The 23519-nt window shown below is 38.6% G+C and overlaps 4 protein-coding genes across 16 annotated transcripts in view; 3 read left to right on the forward strand and 1 right to left on the reverse strand.

Annotated features, from left to right (window-relative positions):
- The first annotated feature begins 948 nt into the window (after positions 1-948).
- Positions 949-7668, forward strand: LOC109853121 (protein angel). Of its 8 annotated transcripts, none has more exons than XM_020424914.1 (8): positions 949-1296; positions 1429-1548; positions 2432-2866; positions 3327-3690; positions 3854-4029; positions 4139-4512; positions 4599-4845; positions 5081-7668. In XM_020424914.1, the coding sequence occupies exons 3-8, from the start codon at positions 2777-2779 to the stop codon at positions 5480-5482; spliced, it is 1653 nt and encodes a 550-aa protein (XP_020280503.1). In that variant the 5' UTR covers positions 949-1296; positions 1429-1548; positions 2432-2776; the 3' UTR covers positions 5483-7668. The 8 variants fall into 8 exon arrangements, with proteins under 8 accessions (XP_020280503.1, XP_020280504.1, XP_020280502.1 ...); XM_020424915.1 differs by having other exon boundaries at positions 949-1278; XM_020424913.1 differs by lacking the exon at positions 949-1296 and having other exon boundaries at positions 1426-1548.
- A 102-nt stretch (positions 7669-7770) lies between these two features.
- On the reverse strand, positions 7771-10851 carry LOC109853122 (beta-1,3-galactosyltransferase 5). Of its 3 annotated transcripts, none has more exons than XM_020424923.1 (2): positions 10766-10851; positions 7771-9731 (listed from the first exon to the last, which is right to left on the reverse strand). In XM_020424923.1, the coding sequence occupies exon 2, from the start codon at positions 9457-9459 to the stop codon at positions 8368-8370; it is 1092 nt and encodes a 363-aa protein (XP_020280512.1). In that variant the 5' UTR covers positions 9460-9731; positions 10766-10851; the 3' UTR covers positions 7771-8367. The 3 variants fall into 3 exon arrangements, with proteins under 3 accessions (XP_020280512.1, XP_020280511.1, XP_020280510.1); XM_020424922.1 differs by lacking the exon at positions 10766-10851 and adding an exon at positions 9732-9990 and having other exon boundaries at positions 7771-9638; XM_020424921.1 differs by lacking the exon at positions 10766-10851 and adding an exon at positions 9922-9968.
- Positions 10385-13818, forward strand: LOC109853120 (probable cytochrome P450 303a1). 3 transcript variants are annotated; one of them, XM_020424909.1, is made up of 8 exons: positions 10385-10534; positions 11510-11609; positions 11673-11924; positions 12016-12475; positions 12586-12875; positions 12967-13265; positions 13347-13485; positions 13579-13818. In XM_020424909.1, the coding sequence occupies exons 2-8, from the start codon at positions 11516-11518 to the stop codon at positions 13776-13778; spliced, it is 1734 nt and encodes a 577-aa protein (XP_020280498.1). In that variant the 5' UTR covers positions 10385-10534; positions 11510-11515; the 3' UTR covers positions 13779-13818. The 3 variants fall into 3 exon arrangements, with proteins under 3 accessions (XP_020280498.1, XP_020280500.1, XP_020280499.1); XM_020424911.1 differs by lacking the exon at positions 10385-10534 and adding an exon at positions 11107-11186; XM_020424910.1 differs by lacking the exon at positions 10385-10534 and adding an exon at positions 11218-11311.
- A 681-nt stretch (positions 13819-14499) lies between these two features.
- LOC109853146 (serine-rich adhesin for platelets-like) overlaps positions 14500-23519 on the forward strand; it is a 35170-nt gene continuing 26150 nt past the window's right edge. Inside the window, exons 1-3 of one of the 2 annotated variants that reach the window (XM_020424970.1) lie at positions 14500-14965; positions 20459-21151; positions 21815-22443. In XM_020424970.1, coding sequence (XP_020280559.1) covers positions 20467-21151; positions 21815-22443 — 1314 coding nt within the window. In that variant the 5' untranslated portion in view covers positions 14500-14965; positions 20459-20466. Of the gene's footprint in view, positions 14966-15645; positions 16063-20458; positions 21152-21814; positions 22444-23519 lie in introns of those variants that run through there. The other variant, XM_020424971.1, reaches the window with a different exon arrangement.

Genomic DNA, 23519 nt, shown 5'->3' on the forward strand with positions numbered 1-23519 from the left:
GAAAGTCGATATATTTTGTACAATGATAAAGGTGACTCTTTTTATTCAATATCGAACACAATCAATGATCATCATTAACTCATGCAGCGGCTATGACTGTACTTAAAAAAAAAAAAAAAAACTCCTTTGAGACTTAATTTCTGTTCTGTACAATAACTTAAACACACTCATTGTCATTTTGAAATATTGTTCCAGGAACTGTGCTCATTTGTTTGCGCCTCTGTTTGGCCAACAAAACGTTTGTTACAAAAAAAGACCAGTAAAGTATGAAAGCAAGATTGTATCTTTCGCATATCAATATCGATAAACGAAATTTAAATTTGCTGCTGGTAAATTTGCTGCACAAACAAGTAAATTTACTATTTTATGCCAACTTACTTGTTAAAATATGCTAATGATATACATATAACATTCGAATTTTACATATGTATGTGTATGTATATTGTTACCTTGAAATATACAAAAAAAAAAGGATTTTTAAACTAAAGTATCGAGTGTGTGTGTGTGTGTGTGTGTGTGTATAATTTTCGCAACGTGTGACCAAATCAGAGTGATAAAATATATGTTTGAAGCCCGTTACATAATATATTTTGTATTATTCTATCACAGCAAAAAGAAAGAAAAACACGTTTTTCTATATGCCTAAATATATATGTATGTGTGTGTGTGTGTGTGTGTGTGTACATGTACATATGTAGTGCCTTTTAATTAAAATAATATATAAAAAAATAATATTAAAATAATATATATGACTATTTTATATTTTTGTATATATTTACCGTTTTATGCAAATTAATGCACTTTAAATGTGAACGACTATCAAAAGATTAGTCTGAAGTTTTCGGTAAATGCTAAAGTGAAGTTGATGAGCATATATTTTGTTTTTTTATTGGAATTTTAAAAATATTTAAAAAAACAACTTCTGCTTATTTACGTTCAAAAAAAAAACTTCAATTGCGCGTACTTCTTTCTCGCCGGTAAAGACGAAGAGTGATAACCGTAACATTGTTACTTCAATTCGAACTTGTCGCGACGAAGTTTCGTGGTTTGAAAAAATAATCGAAAAAAAAACATGATCTTGCGACATATATTTGTGCGTCATTTCCTCAGTGTCATAGAAAAATAACCAAATTTACATGACTAAGCCTCAATAAGGATACATTAATATGTATCACTGTAAAACTTGTTTTGCAACTGATCGATCGGGAATACGAAAAAAAGAATTCGCAGAAAGAAAAATACATATTATCACCGAGGCAGCATCTAGGATCACCGTTGGTATACGAATTTTACAACGTAAAATCTTCACGTAACAAAGTTACTTAAAAAACAAATCTCAACACGTGGATGAACGAAGTTCACCCATGACAAAACTTGGAAATTGATATCTTATTCATACGGAGTCTTCTCTCTTTTTCTCGACTCTAGACTCAGAGAAAGAGGAATTCTTCTATTTATTGCACGTTTGCAGTGTAGCGTGCTTGCAGAAGCCAGACAACACCGGAGGTGTAAGGTGCGCAAGACATTTCATGTTCAAGCGGTATCACGGTATGTAATCTTTTTTTTTTTTTCTAACACAGTTTGATTCTTTCGTTAATTAAATTCGCTTTTCTTCTCTTGTTTTCTTCTCTCTCTTTCTCTTTCTCTCTCTGGTTTTTGAAAAACTCTGAAACTTTACGATAAACTAGTTCTTCAGAGTGCATTCGCCCTAGACGCTGCGACGTGTTGCGCTCTCGTCTTGCGATTACTTCACGATCCTCTTCGCTTCCTATTTTTATCTTTTTATCGAGTTTTTGCTCTCTATTATCTGAATTCTTTTCTTGAGCGACTACTTTGATTACTTTAGTATGTCATGATGCTTTGTTTACTGCTTTCTGGATTAATTCTCGGATATCTCTCTAATTTAGTTCATTCTCTTTGATAAAGACAACAACATACTAAAGCTAAGCTATGTGTTTCAAACCGCATATACCTATATGCATTTAATAATTTTTCTACATTAATATATTATGCACTAATATTTTTGTATTTGTAATATGCAAATACAAAGAGAAGTTCACATTAATTAAAAAAAGATATTAGTTACATAAGTCGTTTGAAAGGAGTCGCGCTTTTATACTTACATATTCTATATACAACTATATATATAATTTTACACATAAATAATAATAATATATTTTACATTAATTATCCTTTATCTATATATATCTATAATCTATATATATTTGATATATATCTAACGCTAAACTCGACTTTTGACTTCGAATATTCATTTGTTGTACATTGTTATTGTATATTGATCTTATATTTATTTATATATCGCGAGTTACACGACGTAAATACATTATGTATCGCGCGGGCGCTATGTGGAGCAATGGGTGAAGTTAATGGGTCTCGGTTAGCTAATCGCACTTCAACCACCCCTCTACAGGGTCAACGTTGACCTCGTACGACGGAGTCACGACCCTCGCGGCCCGATTACACACCGGCAAGCAGCGCAAAACATATGCAGATCGCTTCACGAGGATACTTCGTAACACATTGTTGCTCGTCGGAGACAAGGACATTCGGACACGTTCCTTCAGAATCGCAAACGAAACGTTTATACCTACCTACCTATTTACGTTCCGTCCGAACACAGAGACGTGCGCGCAACACATGGCGAGAAGAACCTCACTTGTGACGTCAACAGACGAGGTGTTCTAAGTCCCGGTAGTAAATTATGATAAGACCGTGAAAAAAGTGTGTCGCATCGCGTGAGGTCGTCTACGAATAAATGAGCGTGTCCTCGAGGTTGCTGCTGACGACCACCACCGCATCTCTACGTGGCGGTAACGCGCCAACAACGCGCCTTCACTCGCGGAAGGTGAGCATTCGAGTGAATTTCGCGCGCGCTTCGTCGTCGTCGTCGTCGTCGTCTAGTCGCCGATGATTTCCGTGACTGACAGCCAATTTTTTACGCTCCCGTAACTCGCACGTACAAAACGTTTCATAGGTTAGCCGCAATGATTCGGTAAATTTTGTTTTTTTTTCTACGAAAAATTCGACAAAATTTAACAATATGACAAATTTTCTTCGCCTCATCATCGAACTGTTCTTTGTAAACAAGTTTCTGCATAAAAGAGTGCTGTGTAAATTTTGCTGAGTGAAAAACATGTGAATACTATTTGTGTGCATTTCTTTTCATATATACACGTGTGTTTTCATGGCATTTACATAATACTTGTATGTACATACATATATGTGTGTGTGTGTATATATACATATATATCATTTGTGTTTATATTTTGTGTTATGTCATCTAATTATACTTGTGTATATTTCAGATCTTTTCTAAATTAAAGTCATTGTGGCGACAACTGCTGCTAAAAAATTTTGTTAATCATTCTGTTCAAGAAGCTTTACCGTCTAATTATCTAAAAGCCCTTATGGACAGTTCTGTAGCTCAGCAAGAGTGTAAAAAATCCAAGATGCAGCCTTATCTGGACACATGCTACAATCCAAATAATACCAATCAAATGTGTGATGTATCATTTAATAATGCTCCCGCCAATTTAATGTACTGTCAATCTGGAGCTTATACAGACACAACTCATAGTATTAATACATGTGGGATAAATAGAAAACATCGAAATTATCTTGACAAACAAACCTACAAGGCAATAAGGAAATGGAAACAAATAGGAGGAGGTAAAGATTATTTATTTTATCTTTTTAGAGAAAATATTGTATGTGCATAATACATTTGTATTATCTGTTTAGCATATGTACACACATTTGTGTATATATTTTTGTACATTTTATATATAGTTACTCAAATAAATATTTGAAAACTGTAAACTTTTTTTTACAGGTAGGAGTAAAAGTATGGAGGATACTTTTTTATTGAAACTTTTATCTTTTAATATTCTCGCGCAAAATTTACTAGAAACTTATCATTTTCTGTACAAACGTCACAATAAACAAGCACTAGATTGGAATATTCGAAAATCTCTTATTATAGAAGAGATACTTGACGCTGAAGCAAATGTATGTATTTATAGCTTTTTTTTTTATTTGATTCTGTCAGACGTTAAACAAAAAAAATATGAGTGAAGTAAGTTAATTGTGTATTATTATCTTTTTGCGTATTTTTCAGATAATTTGTCTTCAAGAAGTACAACAAGATCATCTGATGGACATAGTGGATCCATTCAGACGTATTGGATACGACTATATCTACAAAAAAAGAACTAACGAAAAAAATGATGGTTTGCTCTTGCTGTATCGCTCTGACGAGTTTCTCTTGCTAGATCACGCAAAAGTGGAGTTATATCAATCAGGCATTGAGCTCTTAAGTAGAGATAATGTTGGAATAATCGCTAAATTAGCTCTTAGAAGCAATCCGGACACGCAAATTGTCGTAGCTACAACTCATTTGTTGTACAATCCAAAACGTAACGATGTACGATTGGCACAGATACAGCTTTTGTTGGCGGAAATAGAGCGGATTGCGTTTGTTGAGAATACGATGTAAGCGTGTACTTCGACAATGACAATTTCTTTTCGATCGTATTGGATGATTTTTAATATTAAATAATTCATGACTAAATTCTCAGAACGGGTCCAAAGTATTTACCAATCTTGCTGTCTGGCGACTTTAACTTGGAGCCGTATACAGGTGTTTACAAATTCCTGACAGAGGGTTCGTTCACATATAACGGCAAAGGTCGAAGTTTAGAGTCGCCTGAAGTCCGTTCTTTGTCCAACTTCTTAATACCTCCGCGATTATGCGTTACCGATAATTGCCAACATTTTAACATTCTTACCAAGAGATTACGAAAAGAAGGCACCGGCAAAATTATGGTACGTTTTTACATTAATTATGTGTATTTTATTACATAAAAAAGCAAATTACATTAAAATTATATTAACAACACTTCGTAGGTGGGCGCCGTTCTATTTACAGGACTGAGACACAGTCTCTCGCCTGCAAAGTGTTAAATTCTATTAAATTCTATTAAATCAAGTGTTTTTGATGTTATATTTCGTTATTTTACTAGCGGCACATTTCTCATATTTTTCTTCTCATTGTTTTTAGCTGGAGAACAGTGAATTTCCTGTTAAAAAAGGCGAGAACACGTTTGATACGTGCAATCTAGACACGTTGCAACACAGCAACGATAGTGGTCGTACACAGATCATTGAGATAGTGCAGGGCTATTCTGTGCAATTTTCATCGGGGACTTTAACACATCCTTTTAAGTTACGTAGCGTGTACAACCATACGGCTTACGGCGAGAAGGAGGCAACGACGCATCAAGACGAATGGGTTACGGTTGATTACATATTCTATAGCAACATCAAACCTGTGGAGAAGTACGCCTTACTTACAGTAAGCCAATGCTACAAGTTACGAGCAATACCAAATTTTGTAGTGGGCAGTGATCATTTGTGCATAGGGGCTACTTTCCAGTTACCAAAAAAAAAATCTTCACTTTAAAACATCTCCTTTTTTAGAAAAAAAAAAGTTGAAAACAAAGATATTTCGTGTTTCTTGTAATAAGTTTCTTCGTATTTTACCTCAATGCATTTTGTTATTGATTTGTGATTCATAAAAAGTAAGTTTATTTATTTAGAATCTAATTTACTAAGCTCTCTCTTTAATTTAACCTATAAATAAATGAAAGTATATTACAAATGACTAATCAGCACAAAAGAGATCTTACCGTAACGATAAGAATAGACCACTAAGCTTGAAAACAAACAACTTTTAAATAATTTTATAAAATTGCTAAAGGTGTAACTTTGAAGCAATTGTCTTCTCACATTGACGATAATAAATAATAAACTTAAGAATACTTTAAATAATTTAAAAATAAACAAAGTATCTTTGTCGTTGTTTTTAAGAATTAAAAAATAATACTTTTTTGAAAAGAATTTAGTAAATAAAGTTTTTTTTAAGTGTCAGTAGAAAAATTGTGATAAAATCCAACGGTTCTACGCAACTAGTAAATAAAATCTTCTAAACGCTTGAAATATCTTTGTTTTCAACTTGTTCTGTTTTTTCTTTTTTTTTTTTTTTATTGTTTTATTAATTCTTTTATTTACAATTTAGGGACAAGTATTCAGCGTTTTGAGTGTTAAGTTTTTTAATTTAAACAAATTAGTTAACGTTTAGAGTAGAACTCGTTGCGTGCAACCGTTCGATCAAATTGTCTGCCGGACTTGAAACTTAAGTCCACACAATTAATATACAAAGGTCCTGTAATTTTACCGGTATCTTTTTTTCTCAACCTTTGAACAAAGATGTTAAAATGTTGACAATTATCTGTGATATACAATCGTGATGGTATCAGAAAGTGATGATACCATCACAAGAGCAAATTATCACTTTTTTCATTAGTTCTTTTTTTTATTAATATAGTCATATCCGAGACATTTGAATGAAGTCATAATGTCCATTAGATGATTCCGGTGTACTTCTTGAACGATATCTGAAAAACACCCAAAAAGATAATAACATACAATTAACTTTCTTTACTCATATTTTCTTGTTTAACGTTTGACGGAATCAAATATAAAAGATAATAAATACATACATTTGTTTCAGCCTCAGGTATTTCTTCTATTATAAGAGATTTTTGAATGTTCCAATTTAGAACTCGTTTATTGTGACATTTGTATAGTGATACGTGTCTAATAAATTTTGCGCGAGAATATTAAAAGATATTAATCTTAATAAGAAGATATTCTCTGTATTTTCATTCGATCTAAAAGTAAATAAAGTTTTCAAACAGAGAGAGAGATATACATATATATATTATAGGGATACTCAAATAAATATTTAAAAACTTAAAGTAAAGTTTTTTTAAAGATAAAGTAAATGAAGAGATACGGAGACTGTCACCATAGCAGAAGCAAAACCGTTACTCTTTTCGTTAGTTTTTTTTTATAAAGATATTCATATCTCCGAGACATATCTCTGAATCACAATGTTCATCAGATGATCTTACTATCACTTCCTGATACCACCACGATTATATATCACGGATAATTGTCAACATTTTAACATCAGTCAAAGATTAAGAAAAGAAGATATCGTTAAAATTATAGTACGTATTTTCAACGTAGACAGAGAACGTCAATTTGTTTAAATTAAAAAACTTAACAGTCGAAGCGTTGAATACTTGTTCCTCAATTGTAAATAAAAGAATTAATAAAACAATAAAAAAGACAAAAAATGAATTGAAACGTTATATTACAAATGATTAATTATCACAAAAAAAATTTTACTGTAACGATCGTTACAAAAGAAATAATCCTTAATATAAAGATGAGAACAGAGAGCTAAGCTTGAAAACAACTTTTAAATAATATTATAAAATTGTTAAAAGTGTAACTTTGAAGCATTTGTCTTCTCACATTTACGATAATAAATAATAAATGTCTCAATTATTTTCAGTTTTTTTTCATTGTTTTATTAACCCTTTGCGGTCGGTGCCGCCACTGTGGCGGCATTTGTAATCTGTCGTAGAAGTCGGTGTCGCCGCTGTGGCGGCATGATCACGTCTCGAAAGATCACTCCACAAAAATTGAGATTAACAGAAAGCTAGCCATCCAGCTAGCCAGCTCCATTTAGCTAGCCAGCTAAATTTGCGCCGACTAGCTGGTACTCCCAAGCGAAAAATTTACCGACCGCAAAGGGTTAATTCTTTTATTTACAATCAAGGAGCAAGTATACAGCGCTTCAGCTGAAAGATAAAAAGATAATTATTTTTTGATATAACGATGTAGTGATGTGTTGTGTGTAACAATTATCCAAGAGACTTATGTTTTTGTACAATATTACAGTCTTGCTTGTCTGTGTGATATGCGGTACTGCAAGACTTGTGTTAGTCATGCAACTGAAACACAAATCTTAATAACATTTGTCCAAATTTGCCAGCACAAAAATAAACAGATAATTACTTTTCGATATAACTCTCTTTTCGGCAGAAACGCTGTTAATATTTTCACGATCTCAAGAGTTTCAACTTAAATAAATTGACTAACGTTCAGAGTAGAACTTGTTGCGTACAATTGTTTGATACGTACCGTATATCACACAGACAAGATTGTACAAAACATAAGTTTCTTAGACAACTGTTACAATATCACTACATAAAAAAACAAAACAATTACTACACAATCATTTTATTTACACGATACAAACACACATTGTAAAAAATATATAAATTTTATATAAAAATATAAACATATATTCTTGTAGAATGACATATTGGGTATTGGTAGCCCACTAGTCGTTAAGAAACAAAACAAAATAAATATTTGTTCTAAGAAAGTCTTCACTAGTCGTCTCAATGGTTATTACCTACCTACTCGTTTTTACAAAATTTGAATATGGCTTATCTGAACAGCGCCGTTATGCAACTTTGGTTCTTTGTATGTCGCCACGCACGTTTTTCCGACAAGATTACTTTCCGTGCGAGCAGAACAATTCGTACGACAGAAATTCGCAAATTCTTTAAATTTTACTTGCAATTCTACGTTGCCACCGTTAGGACCGATCGAGAATTCGCATTTTAACAAATTTTGTCTACCCTTTATACAACATTCCAAATATCTGTAATCCGTCGTGTACAACTCACTGATGTTTTGGATTTTAATATTTAGAGCTTGTCTCAGGATGCCGGTAACAAACACGTCGTCTATCCAAAAATATTCTGGGGAAGAGTCAGCGCGATTGATCAGTCGACTCGCCACTGACGGATCAGTAATGTATAGCCAACCGGAGACGAAATCGGGATAAACATTACCCGCGTACTCCGTCTTACTTACATACCATTTATTAGCTGGTTCTCGTACGGGAATCATGTTCTTCAGAATGTAACCAGTTAAGGAATTCTTTTCTGTTATACCTGAACGTATCTTTTCCACTATCTCATAGAGATTAACAACTATATCGTCGTCCATTTTCATGATGTATCTAACATATTTGCAGTTTTCAGTCGCCCACCGAAGACCCATCAGATGCTTAAGAGTCAAATTTCTATAAGTGTCCTGAAAGTCTCCCTGAAGTACGTCGCCGAATCTTCGTGACTCGTCCGCTAAGGCAGCCTGTGACACACGTGTTCTTCTTTCAGCATCGCTGTTTAACGTGCCGAGTAAAAATATTCTTCTAATTCCTAGAGCTTGCAATTCCTCATCTGCGTACGCTCGGCGCAAAGCGCTTCTGGCTGAAGGATCGCCTGCGTAAGACGTAACAATCCATGTCAAGAAGGTAGAATTGCATGATTCTGGTTCGCTTATGATTCTGACATCTCCTGATGATCTGCTAGGTATCTCGTGTGTGACCTGAAGAGGCACCAGATACGCTTTTGGAACCTGTGACGACAAGCTTCTTCCCGCAAATGTAAGAAATAGTAAAACACACGCTATACAAGCGAAAAGCAATAAAAATCCAAGCTTGGAGAGCATTATTTGCCTGGCCAAAGTATCTGCGTAATCATAATCAATAATAAAACAACGAAAACTCAGAGTGGTAATTTGTAAAATTGTAGGTCTCTACGTTGAAACATATGTGAGATGCGGTGCTTCTTTCTCGTGTCATGTTCTTTCTTCATCCTCAAGTTGTCGCTACGACGATGATCGATTTTCTTTTATCGTACATGGGAGAAAAAATGTTCGTTAATAGTAATAATAATCTTTCTCGTACTGGATTTTTACATATTGAGATGACGAACACATACCTGACAACACACACAACACAAACATATATTAGAATCAAATAGTTTCTTCTTCATTTTTCTGTTTTAATTGAGCTATTAATAAGCGGAAGACATTTACAAATTGTTGAAAATTAAAAGATTAAAAGAAATTCAAAACAGTTTTCAAAGTTTTCATTAGTATTGCGTCAAAATGCAACACAAAGCAACTTACAAAGCACACAGATTCCGAGCGAGAAAACAAGTCTTGCACATGCGCAATAACGTAAGCGTTAGCAGACGCCGAAAAGACTCTCTCTTTTTGTCGAATAAAATTATTAAATTAATTCTTTATTAATTATTAAAATTATTAAAAAATAATATGCTAGTTTTTCTATTTGTTTGTTTTTTTTCTAAATCTCTGTTCGTCGTTTTATTGTTGCTAATACATACCACTGCAAAGATAGAATAATAATATTATAGAAAGTGTTGAAATTTCTTTTTTTTTCTATAAAAGAAAAAAAAATATCAAAAATTAAATCTGCAGCAGCTGAGAATAAAATTACGTATCTGAATCTGTACACAAATATTTAAATATAATTATTGATTTCTCTTAAACTATATTTTTTGCAAGAACTCTTTTTGAAAAATGTGACATAGAATACATGTATATATTACCATACCCGAATTACAGATGATTAATATGCGTGTGTAATTATGCAAAAACTATATATAGAGGAAAAGTGTTGAGTGTGTAAAGAGTAGGTATTTAAGAAGGAACCGAAAGCGCTGGTTCACACACACGAGTAGTCTCGCTTGAACCACAGACAAGAAACGTTTCTCTGCAGGTAAGATAAAAAGTTCAATAATTTTGAGAAAGAAATCTCTCTTGTCGTTAACTCTTTTTCACTTGCAAATTCATTCGCATAAATAATTCTCTTTGTTACATATGAGTAACTCTATTTTATCACAATTGTTATATAACATACAGCATGCACAAATTTTTAACAAATTTACAATTTAGTAAATTTAATTTTTAATAAACGTTCAATTTAAGACTTAATGAATTTATTATTTACTATGTATTTTTTCTTGTAACACAAATTAAGAGAGATTTACTTGCATGGTGTTTACACGGTGTACACTTTTGTATTTTTTAAAAACTACAAAAAAAGTAACGCGGTTACGCGATTTGTATTTTTTTAATAAACTTGAAATATAAAATACATAAAACGCGCGTGTCAAGATACTCGTAGTGATTGAAACAGAAGAGAAATTCGCGTGTCAAAATACTCGTAACATAATGTATTAAATCAGTCGCTCATGTGTGATTGAAACAGAAAGAGAAATTCGAAAGTGACAACAACAAGAATATCTTGTGTGTGTGTGTTCCCCCAGGAAATAAAAACCTGTTAAAACCAAACACCGATTACGCAATTAGTCATATGGGATGATGTGATATGCGAATAATGTGCCGATTCTTCCGTAAAACTTTCTCTCGTAAGAGACCTGTACCGCGAGTGTTTCACTTTCTTCCTTATTGCGCTTATCCGTTTGCGTGGACGCATTTGCGAACATCTAATTGCAAATAAATGTGATAAAAATAACTGTTCCGACGAACTAATGTATAAGAGTTTATAGATATGATAATATACAATAGAGTTTGCACGTGTTCTGAAATTTATACACACAGTTTTTAACGATTACAAATTTACTTCTAATTGTTGAATTAACAAAAAACACATTTATATATTATTTGTTATTTTTATCCTCGTGTATTCTCTTATACATATATAATAAATATTTTTTTTACTATGTTCTAGAATTGAATGTTTGTTATAATGTTCGTCACAACACTGTTGCTGATATTGATATCGCTGTTGCTATATATGGGTTGCCGTAAACCGAAAGGATACCCGCCAGGTAGATGATCTAATTTCTCCAAAGGAATTTTTCACGCTTGTATCTCACGCTCATCTTTCGCAGGTCCGGGATGGTGGCCCGTTTTAGGCAGTTTGCTAGAAGTGAAACGCATCCGCGAAGAAACGGGTAATTTGGTTGAGACTTTTTCAACGCTGAGTAAGAAATACGGTTCTGTTGTGGGATTGAAAATCGGCAACGATCGCATCGTTATTTTAAACGATTTGAACAGTATGAAGGCGATGCTGATGAACGAGGACTGCGAGGGCAGACCAAACGGGCCAATTTTCAAAATCAGAACTTGGGGTCTTAGGAGAGGTATATTTACCTACAAAAAAATAGCAGATTATAGAAAATATACTTTGCTGATATTGAAAAATACTTAAATATAATATATCTTGCTGTGCAGGTTTACTACTTGTAGACGAACAGTTCTGGATAGAGCAACGGCGATTTGTTCTTCGCCATCTAAAGGAATTTGGGTTTGGTCGAGCCAACATGACTACGATAATCGAAAACGAGGCGCTTAAACTGGTGCAACATTTCAAGAAAATGCTGGAGAACAGTCGCAATTACGACAGTAAAAAATCTGTAACTTTAATCAGCGAAAACTACAACAACCGAATATACGAATTGCGACAGAACTCGAAGAACAAGCTGATGATGAACAAGTCGCGCGACAAGTTCGACGTGAACGAGAATGAGATTTCCGATCGTAAGCCTCGGGCCGTGTCGGACCTCTATGTGAAGTTTAATGACTACGAGACGGCCGAGAGAGTTTCTCGTTCAGACGAAATGATCGTACGTATGGACGACGCTTTCGGAGTAACCGTATTGAGCACTTTGTGGAATATGATGGCCGGCAGAAGGTACGCATTTGAATTTTTCTTTCGCGAAATGAAGTCGGAAACAACTTAAACACGAGATTTAAAAAAAAGTTCAATTATAAATTCGATTAAATAACTCGTATCTTTCGCAGCTTCGATCCCGTCGACAAAGAACTCACCCATCTGCAGCGAATTCTAGGAAAGCTCCTGGGAGAGATCGACATGATCGGCGCGCCCTTCAGTCACTTCCCGATCTTGCGTTTTATCGCCCCGGAAATATCAGGCTACAACAAATTTGTCAAAATTCATGAGGAACTGTGGACTTTCTTAAATAAAGAAATATGCAATCATAAAAAAACATTCGTACCGAACGCACCGCGAGATATGATGGACGTCTATCTCGCTATGTTGAATTCTGATGAATGTAGCGATACGTTCTCAGGTAGAAAGAAGCGTACAGATGAGATGTGCAAAAAAAAGCAGAAATATATACTGAGTGATTTTATTTATACGTGCTGAAACAAATTTTTCAGAATCCCAGCTGTTGGCAATCTGCATCGATTTCTTCATGGCGGGTTCGGAGACAACTTCAAAAACGCTCGGTTTCGGATTCCTGGGTCTGATGTTGCATCCGGAAGTTCAAAAGAAGGCGCACGAGGAAATAGACAGAGTTCTCGGCAACGACAAATTTCCTACATTAGCCGACAGAACGCAAATGCCGTACATGCAAGCTATCGTGTTGGAGGCCTTGAGAGTCTTTGCAGCTCACACGCTTGCTATTCCCCACAGATCATTAAGAAATACACGTGTCTTGGGATATGAAATACCGAAGGTATTTAAAATAAAACATAAGGATCTCTAACATTTTGTGAGTAATGAGAGAGCGAACAAATAATTTAATTATTTCTTTCAGGACACGATGCTTATTGTTAATTTCAACGGAGTGCTCATGGACGACTCATGGAACGATCCGTATAACTTTCGCCCGGAAAGATTTCTCGACAACGACAACAACATCGTTACGCCTGAAAAATTTTTTCCTTTTGGCATTGGTACGTCTTTTCCCATCGTTATTGTAAAAACAACAATAACATAATAACAATTACAAACGTAACTCTGAATTAAACAAAAATCGATGTTCGCAGGTCGGAGGCGATGTATAGGAGAGATTTTGTCGCGAAGTAATATTTTTCTCATAATGGTTGCGTTGCTGCAAACATTTAGCTTCTCCGTGGTTCCTGGTGAACCACGACCGTCCTTACACGACGTCACAGACGGCGTCACATCTGGTCCGAAACCTTACAAAGCATTAGTTACCTTAAGAAAACAATTTTTATTTAAATAATTTGTATTATGCGTGATTAGAAAAATTAATTGTTAATATACACTTTTTAAAGAGTATATACTTTCCTTCTATTATATATATATATATATATATATAATAATAATAATAATAATTTATTGTCAAATTAATACACACTCATACCTTAATAAAATTACGAAGCAGTACCGTATTACAAAAGTCGAACTTTCGCGCTTATGTTCAGACAATTATGCGCGCAATGTTCTTCCGTTTTATATGGCCATAGATATATAAAATAATCAAGTGAAGTTTATAAGATTGCCTTAAGATAGCGTGACCAATGGGGCCGCGTTCAGCAGATCAATTGCTGAGTCATCGTTTTGTTAACACTCGACGTTGATTCGTCGATTAGTTGTCCCTAAAAATTAAAAGAACCAATCGTGTTCGATTGACACAGACTCGCTTGTTCTGCCGAACGCAGCCAATCAGGCTCAGTGCAGCACTTTCGGATCACCTTGAGATGATCTTGAAATATACTAATCGGACTGTGAATATCGGTTCGAAGTAACGATATGTTGTCATTATAAATATTTACTTATTTTTCGAGCGCGTTCGCAAAACAATCGAGACGATTGGACCGATTGAAAATGGCGACGAGGACCGTCGCGTTTGACGTTGGCGCCGCCTGGCGGCGCGTTGCCAACATTTGCCGCGACGACGAAGTTTCTCGCGCGCGTCTCATCGGCGATGCGTCTCGGCGATGGTGGCGGCGCAGTGACGGCAGAGGTCGACTCGTCGGCGCCTGTTCTTCTTTCCGGTTCACCCCTTTCCCGTCTGTCTTTCTTTCGATCATCGTCAACGCGGGGGTTTCACGGCGCCTCTGCCTCGGACAAACGTGCCCCGATCATCACACGGACCAGCACCCACCTGATATCTCCCATCCGGATGCGGCGCGCCGTTCGTGTCGGGTGTATCGCGATCGCGCCTGAACTGCGTTACGCACGGGGACACGTACTCGCCGGTGCTTACGAGGGACGAGGGCACCGTCGCCACCACTACCATCGCGTGGGCCAGCTCCGATCGACGGTCAGCTGGTCGCTTCAAGAATCGTCTTAAATGACAGTCGGCGCTCGCCGGTGATCTGAGAAGGATGTGCGTTATTTTTCGTTGCCGGCGATCGCGTCGTTATGGCCTATAAGTGCGAGCGACACCATAACTTTTCTCTCAAGGTATAAATTTTGTTAATTCCGTTCCCGAAAGAGGGATCTCTGTGTGTGTGTGTGTGTGTGTGTATGTGTGTTGCGTGCGTGCGTGCGTGAATTTTCAAGATTCAGAATTTACATTGTCGCGTATCACGTTCCGTCGGTGATAGAAAAAAAAAAAGAAAGAAAAAAAAACGACCGTTTGTCTTCGCCAAGAGGTTATAGAGGAGCTTACATGATATTTTATACGTCGCTCTTCTCGCGTTACAAAGCAACAACAACAACAGTGCCTAAACAACAAGTTTGCAAGTTCCGATATTAATATTTTTTGCGGTTTGAGATTTTATTTTCAACGTCGCGCGAGAATTCGGTTTGTCGGCGGTTGTGTTGTTTCTCTCGCCGAGGCCGGTCGATCGATATCGCGCCTTCGGTGACTGAAAACTGTCGGAAAAGAAACAAAACAAGGAAAAACACGGAAAATCACGTATTCGAACGGAACGCGCTTCCGTTCCGATGAATTTTCGTTGTTCGCGCGCCAACTAGTAGCAAAGTAGCAGAAAAACGCGAGAGAGAGAGAGAGAGAGAGAATTGTACGCGTTTGTGTGGAAAACTCTTTCGGTCGATAAGAGTTCGCCTAAAAATCCGTGAAAAAAAAAACAAAAAAAAAATATCAAAAACAACAAGAGGGTGGGGGGGGGGAGGCAGGCGTCTTGATGACACTTGTCGTCATTTTTCCGCACACGTTCGCGCGTTTATGTACAAAACCTATTAACAAAACCTAACCTACCTACGCGATATTCGTGATGCGTGTCGTGTCGAGCGTGAGCAGCAGCGCGAGTGCGAGAAACGATGGCGATCGACCTGGAGGCTATTACGAGGCGATCGGTACGTAATTCCACGGTGAGAGATCCCGCGGTAAGATAACACGAAGCCGAACGAATAAAAAAAACTTTCCACCCACCCGTCGCAACTCGGAAAGAAACGAAGCCGGTTTTTTTTTTTATGAGTTATCCAAAGCAGAGCAAGAGGACGGATTGGGAAAAGAGGATTTGTGTTTCTGAAAATTGATGACCGTTACCCCGGAGGATTCGTGGATACCGCGTGGTCGTTCTCTCAGATTGAAGGTAAATCATTCGCAACTTGCGCACTAAAATCTTTATTCTCTCTCTCTCTCTCTCTCTCTCTCTCGTTGTCTCTGTCTCTATCTCTCTCTCTTGTTGAAACTCCGTTTCTCTTCCGGCAGTCACAACAGTCGGCTATTATTAACCGCCGTTGATTCCGTTTCACGTTATCGATCATCCGCTTAATTATCGCGCGCACACGTGACCGACCAGAAGTAGATTGTGTGTGTATATATGTGCTCGAATGTGTGCTAAAGCTTTTATATATTTTTATATCGTCAGAGATATATACATATTCAATCAAAAGATATACATATTCATAATCGTCGTTGAGACAAATTGTCGCTTCACATTATTCGATCGCGCGCTCTCTTTTAGGCACGTAAGAAACAACAACGTACGTGTGATCTCACCCAAACGTGCAATCAATCAAACACTCGAGGATAACATTGTTATTCGCCGTCATTGGTCAAAAAGCCGAAAACGTCAACACACGTTGTTGTGTGTGACACAGCGAGCGATCGCGATATTATTGCATAATAATAATATATCGCGATTAATACAGAAAACCAGGTGTGCTCATCGCGTTGCGCACCCTGAGCGTGTGTCCCCGGGAACACCGCGACGGACGGAGCGTCGTTGCGCCGCGCGCGCCCGTGCCATCCACAGCTCTCTATTCGAACTTGTTTTATTGGAAACACGTGGTGCGAAAATGCCGCATCGAGCGGCATCATTCCGGACGCGAGCCGTAATCGTTCTCTATCTGTTTCTCTCTCTCTCTCTCTTTCTGCGATTGCATTTAACGATAATGGCGCGGTAGCGTAGCAGTAACACGTAAACCGCGATAACAGATACAAACTGTCTGCGCGTATAAGTGATACAAGACAGTCGTTGCACATTTTATTGCACGCCAGACTTTTGCATCCAGCAGTCAATTTTCTCTCAACCCGTATATAATTGCTCGTCGACGAACGATTTCTTGCTTTTTTCACCTTCCCTCCTCCCTTTCCTTCCCTTCCCCCCATTAAAGTGTCTGACGTGTTAATGGACGAGATTACTCTTTCAGAAAAGTCTCTCACGAGAGATCGATCGATTGTCAAAATGTTGCAGATAGATGTGTGTGAGTCACGGTGATAAATATAACAAGAAATTTATTGCGGGAGTTTCACGTTGAACAAGTTTGTGTGACAACAACGGCGGCGAGGCGAAAAAAAATATCGACTAATTAATTGCCGTTGTGTGCGAGAAAGGAGCGGCACGAGAAGTTTGAAAACAAAAAAACAAAAAAAAAAAAAAACAAGGAGTGTCGAGTCATCGGTCGCACGCGCGCGATCTGTTATGGAGGTGTTGAAAAATCGGTAAACACATAAAAAAAAAACAAGAAAACAAGATTTACCCCGCGCATTCGAATTTTATTGCTTGCGCGCAAGAATCAATCAATTTCTTATTTTTCGCGCGAGAATTTGTTGAGGATTGTCGATTCGAATCTCTCTTGTTGTAAACGCGATCGTCGGCGTTTCACAGCGTGAGAACCGTCGGGACTGCGCGCTTTGAGTCGCCGCGCGGCAGACAACGTGGCGGCGACTCGTCGTCTCGTCGTCATCGCGTTGTTTTCTCGATAATGTTCCTCATCTGTGGAAACTTTTGGCAACGTCGACACGCCAACTCGTGAAATTCACCGACAAACGTTTCTTTAATAGCGTTCGCTTTACACACACACACACACACACACATACCTCACCCACGTTGATATTTTATTCCGTCTCGCGAGTTGCGAACTTACTCGCGTTTGTTGTTGCAGCGAGAATACAATTTGTTTAAACGGACTCTCTATCCGCGCACGCAATTGTCAATAATGTATATACGTGTGCGCGTCGTATAACGTACGTGAGAACAAATCGAAAACTTTTATTTTCAATCTCGTCGCGCGTTACGGACTAGAAATAGTCCTGTTTGTTTCGTTATTTATTTCTTCCCGCGACGACGAGTTACAAAAGCCGCGATCTTGATGAGCGTCTCGATTCGCGCGGGAGATTCTTCCGCTCTCTCTCTCTCTCTCTCTCTCTCTCTTTCTCTCTGTCTCTCATTTTACTCACTTGGACGATAATTGATATCGAGCACGTGCTTAGCAGCGCGCGTGACGCGCGCCATCGAGCCAAGATGTGTCGTGTTCCCCATCGGCGCTCGGATGATCCCGCTGCTCCTCGCGCGATTCGCAAAACTGTCATTATAAAAATAGGGTTCACCGAGTCTCGGAGCGCACACGCGATAAAACTTAAAACTCGCCGATTTACGTCGTATTTATACGACGAGGTTTTTCACATCGCGTGCGAACTTCCTCTTTCCTATTTGCTCGATCGAATCGGTCGTCTTTCACATGTATCTCCGCCCCATTCCGTTTATATGCTCGATTAGATAAATGGCGATGGCGAAAAAAATATTACGGTTTGATTTTATGTAACGTCTTATCGCTGAAAAAACCGTGCGACCGTGAAAAATACATCATCAAAGTCTATTCATACTTTGTTTTAGTAGGTCACGAGAGACGAAAAGACGACACACGAGACTGTATAATTTATATAGTTTATATGCAGAGGTATACGGTACACAGAGAGAGAGAGAGAGAGATGCCCCCTCGCGACAACCGTTTACTCTCTGCGGCAGCTTCCTTCGCTCTCAGCGGCTTTCGCAATCGCGAACGAAAACAGCGAGCGCCAAAGAGAATTACCTACTTTTTTGTCCCGCTTTGTAAATCCAACCGCGATGGAAAATTGTTTTTCTTCAAACATTACTTCGCGACATTTTTAAACAACGAAGAAGTAATTTCGCGCGAAGAATCGATCATCGATGTACCTTTTGTTTTTTTTTTTTTTTTGGACTCGTCAAGTTGCAGCTAAGATCTGAAAAATTCCGAAATTGTGATGCAGAATTTATTATCCATCTCTCTCTCTCTCTCTCTTTCTCTCTCTCTTTCTCTCTCTCGTTCTCGCGGGACTAACATTGAGTCATTAACAAAATTTATTAATTAAATAAATCCAATTACGTAAGCCGAGGTGTGTGCGAGAGTGGATTGTGCGATTAACTCACGAGGTGTATAGAGTTCAACGCGCGTGACGACGGTGGGCGTCGGCCTTGAATCAGCTGTTTGTGTGTGTTTTTTTTTTTTTTAAAGCACCGAGACGCGAATATTAATACACACCTACGTACCGCCGTGGTTTTTCCGCAAAAGAAATGGATTTTCGCGTTATGTGCGCGCGAACGCTTCGAAAACTTGATGTAACATTCGCGAGAGTTGCCGCAGATTATTGTCATATTCGAAAACAACCTGTTGCAATCGCAAGTTTGATAAAAAAAAAATAAAAAAAATATCATCTCGCATTATAACAAGGTTGAGAAACAAGGTTGGTTTTCGTGTAAAATCTCTTGCTTCGCGTAAAAACGGTGCGAAACGCAACTCTCTCTCTCTCTCTCTCTCTCTCTCTCTCTCGTTTAGTTCAAGTGAGAGACTTGACGAGAGAGATTTTTAAATTTTCTGTCTGTGAGAGATACACGCGCACTTGAAAAAAAAAAAAGTCTATATATCTCGTACACGTATAAAGGCGCTTTTGTTTCCAGAGTCAACTCGAGCCGCCGTTCGTGCACGCGTTCGGGGGGATCGTCACATGTTTTCTCTACGCGCTCTCTCAGGCTGCTTCGGATCGGTCCACAAGCCGAATAATATCGCGTTTTGCGTCACGCGCTAGCACGCGATAAACAAGCATTCGCTTTGCTTGTGCACGATGAAGAGCTTGGCATCGGGCCAAAGATTTCCTTCAAATCTCGTCGCCTCGCTGATTCTCCTCTCCTCGTTCCTTTGCGAATCTTGACGTCTATGACATCTGCCGCTTCGTGCGTGATTCATGTTCGAGACGCGTGCGATATCCAACTACGTTTTTTTTTTTTTGTTTTTTTTTTTACGCAGTCCAATTACTAGCGGGCGTCAGCTTTAATCGGTCCGTTGATTTTCCACCGTACGAGTTCTGCGCGGATCGTTGAAAAAAAAACTGGCGAAAGAAAATTGCACAGAAAACGAACGTATGTGCCGAGATAGGCGCGCGGTACGTGTCGCTGGCGCAATGCGGTAAGTGGCGAGTACGCGCTCTATTTCGCGAGCGTCGAATCGCGCCTTGACTACAGTGTCACTTTATTAGTTATAACGTTCCGCCACGTATGCCGTACACATTAACGCGCGGCGTATGTATGTAATATGTGTGTATGTACGTGTGTATGCGTGTATATGTATATATGTACACAGTGAATATGCACTACGAGAGGCGAGAGAGCGCAAAACCAAAGAGGATTCCGAACCAATCCGAACTGATTCTTGCGTGCAAAAGCGATGAATCGTCTTCTTTTTCAGCTTCATCGATGGAGAGTTCCGCTAACATGAAGCAGAACGAATCGGACGAGTGTGACGTAAACGGGGACAATAAGAAGGGGGACGAGGACTCGACGGGTCAGAGGGACGTCGATCGGAAGATGAAGGCGGAGGACAAGCGCGAATCGTTGGAGAATATGAAGAACGAGATGAAAATGTTGAAGAAAACTCTGTCGGCCGACGAAGAGGAGATCGACGAGGAGGACGAGAAGAGCAAGGAATCTGCCGACGAGGAGGAGCGCAAGGAAGCAACGAGCAACGAGAAGAAAGAGCAGGAATCGTCGAGCGACACCACGTCCACCAGTACTTCCGACGATGAGTCTGAAACCAGTTCGGATGATAAGCCAGAGACGGAGACGACCAAGACGCCACAGCCGGAAACGACGAAGGAGGAGTCCGCGAAGGAGCCGAAAAACGAGGACACCACGGACGACAGTGACATAGAGGATGATCTGGTCTCGGCGATCAATTATAACACCATCACCTCTCTGGCCGCGCTCAAAGACATGCTGCAGTCATCCGGCGAGGATTCCGACGGTGTTGACAGTTTCTTTCACCATTACTTTCTGTCTCATGTTAACCGCCTGCCTTCACGAAATCAGACACACAGTCCGTATCCTTGGGGCAGAAGATTATCGGAGTGTCGGGAGGAGGATGAATACGAGACAGAGGAAGGTGAGAATATATATATATATATATATATTAAAAAAAAAAAAACGCTTTTTTTTCGTGCTTAATCGTGGCTAATTCCGCGAAACAATTACTAGAAAAGAGCGAGCGGTTACGAAATATAAACTGTTACGAGGAACTCATCCACGAAGTGCTAAGATTAGCTAGCGTGCTCGCGTTTGGCAAGACGAAAGGCACGGCGGTGCGAAAAGTCACTCTACTTAGGTAACGATCGCTTAAGTGTATTTATAACGCGTCTCTCTCTCTTTCTCTCTCTCTCTCTTTTTCTCTTTCTCTGAATCATGAAGTTTTGACGCTTTACAAGAACACGATGAGTCTCAATGGAGTGACAAAATAGAGTTTCTTTCTTTGTTCTTTTCTTTGTGCGCTACAACAATCGAAACAATTAAACTCGAACTTGTAGTTATAAACCTAATAAATTATGAACCTAAAAAACTTGTAATTATGAACCTCTTCGGTTCATAATTTAATAGCTGGCAACTGGCTTTTCTTTACACCGCAAAGTGTATATTTTTCCGATGATCCGACTGAGCTTACAGGCGTGCCTATGTGTCATTTCTCGACCTTGGAACTCCATACGCGTGAATCGAATAAAACTCGCTTGGCGTTACGTGACATTCAGATCGCGATACTGTCATTTTTTTTCAGGGAAAAACACCGACATTCCGATCGTCGATATCAAGAAGGACGCGTCCAAGGGTGAAAAGGCCGATAGTGTTTCGTCCAAGACGTCAAAGGCGTCGAGTCCGTCGTCCTCGGAGAGTTCCAGTTCGGAGAAGATCGACGAGAAGTCTTTTCCGACGTCCAGCGTCTCCGAAGCTAAACCGTCGTCACCGTTGCTGACGACAACAACGTCGACAACAAGTAGCACAACTTCAATTGCAACGGCGACAACGACGACAACGATGACGACGACGACAACAACGACGATGACGATGACGACGACGACGACGACGACGGTCGCGACCACGGTTTCCGGTAGATTTACCACGTCAACTGTGACATCACCGACCTCGGCGACCAAGCCTCCTCTCCGGAGAAGACACACGACCGGTCCGGGCATGACTTTCCCCGCTACGGATCCTCCGTCGTATTCCACCAGCATGACTTTCTCGAGAACCAGCCCGTTGCCCAGCCCGCATCTCGACAAGAGGTTCTTCGACAGCAGCTTGATCGAGATGAAGAGTCAAGCAAGTAGCACCAGCACCCTCGATTACGACTCCACCGAGGAGGTGTGGATACGCAGAATGGATTTTGTACAGGAAAGAAAGCGACGGGTGAGTGTATGTGCGCTGTTATCTCTGTCTCGTGTGTCGAGAGCTCGCATGATAATTGATAAAAATAAGATATCGCTCTTACAAATATACTTTTTTTTTTTTTTTATTATCTTTTATATTTAGTATAATTTTTTACACACACATTATATATATATATATACGTTAATTCTACGCACGTAATTTTTTTTTACGTGCTAACAATTGTGTATAAAAAAACTTACATCGTGTTTTTTTTTATTATTCGTTAAGAGCTGGGCGATTACTCTTTTCTTTCGGATAGGATATTAGTTTTCTTTGCTTAATCGGACGTAATGTTTTTTTCGTGCGTCATCCCCTCAAAGATTGAAGACCTAATGGTATGTCCATTTATTATACGTAGCTGCGCCCCGCCGGCGTCACCGTCAGCGTCGGTGTCCCGTTCGCTCTGTCTATAATTGCGCCAATTAACCAATTGCCGCGGGGAAAAAAAAGTACTCCCGCAAATTTGTTTACAGCGACATTCACTGTTTTTTTCTTTTTTTTTTTTTCCCCGGACTGTTACAGTGTCGTGTCGTTCGCTCTTTATTCATTCATTTGTATTTTTATTTGCGTTAAGGATTTTTATTTGTTTTTAAAAATGTGCGACGAGACACAGAACTAACACGCGATTGTCAATTTTCTCACATTTGTGCAGATAACGGACAAATAAGAATAGAAACGTTTGCAAATGTCGTCGTATCGTTTGCCCTAGATCTCGGTGTAGCTTTAACGTCTCGCGGAAAGGGTGAGGCGAAATGGTACAAGGCTTCCTTTAAGCTCTATCGATCTTCATTCGAGAGGGAAGTTACGTTAAGGAGGTCTTTTATGACAGATATTTTGACGTGTTTGTTGTGTACTTACCGTGTAGTGTCTAACGATGACGTACAAAATAGCGGATAAATAATCGAATTAGACAGGAATTAGAAAACGTTTTCGTAATTAAAAAGTTCGAACGATAATATTCCCTGTAGATTTCAAAACTTGTTGAGCATTCCGTTACTTCGAACACATTGCCAGGTTTGCGTCAGATTTTAAAAAGAAAGCGCGTGACATTTAAC

The sequence above is a fragment of the Pseudomyrmex gracilis genome, unplaced genomic scaffold (assembly GCF_002006095.1).
Source record: "Pseudomyrmex gracilis isolate BER0280 unplaced genomic scaffold, ASM200609v1 scaffold_44, whole genome shotgun sequence".
Taxonomy (NCBI): Eukaryota; Metazoa; Arthropoda; class Insecta; order Hymenoptera; family Formicidae; genus Pseudomyrmex; species Pseudomyrmex gracilis.

Excerpts from the sequence above, each read along its gene's own strand:
- LOC109853121 (XM_020424914.1), top strand. The coding sequence starts at position 2,777 with ATGAGCGTGTCCTCGAGGTTGCTGCTGACGACCACCACCGCATCTCTA. Across the intron at positions 3,691-3,853 it reads ATGGAAACAAATAGGAGGAG|GTAGGAGTAAAAGTATGGAG; the intron begins GTAAAGATTATT and ends TTTTTTTTACAG. Across the intron at positions 4,513-4,598 it reads GCGTTTGTTGAGAATACGAT|AACGGGTCCAAAGTATTTAC; the intron begins GTAAGCGTGTAC and ends CTAAATTCTCAG.
- LOC109853120 (XM_020424909.1), top strand. The coding sequence starts at position 11,516 with ATGTTTGTTATAATGTTCGTCACAACACTGTTGCTGATATTGATATCG. Across the intron at positions 11,610-11,672 it reads ACCGAAAGGATACCCGCCAG|GTCCGGGATGGTGGCCCGTT; the intron begins GTAGATGATCTA and ends CATCTTTCGCAG. Across the intron at positions 13,266-13,346 it reads TGGGATATGAAATACCGAAG|GACACGATGCTTATTGTTAA; the intron begins GTATTTAAAATA and ends TATTTCTTTCAG.
- LOC109853122 (XM_020424923.1), bottom strand. The coding sequence starts at position 9,459 with ATGCTCTCCAAGCTTGGATTTTTATTGCTTTTCGCTTGTATAGCGTGT.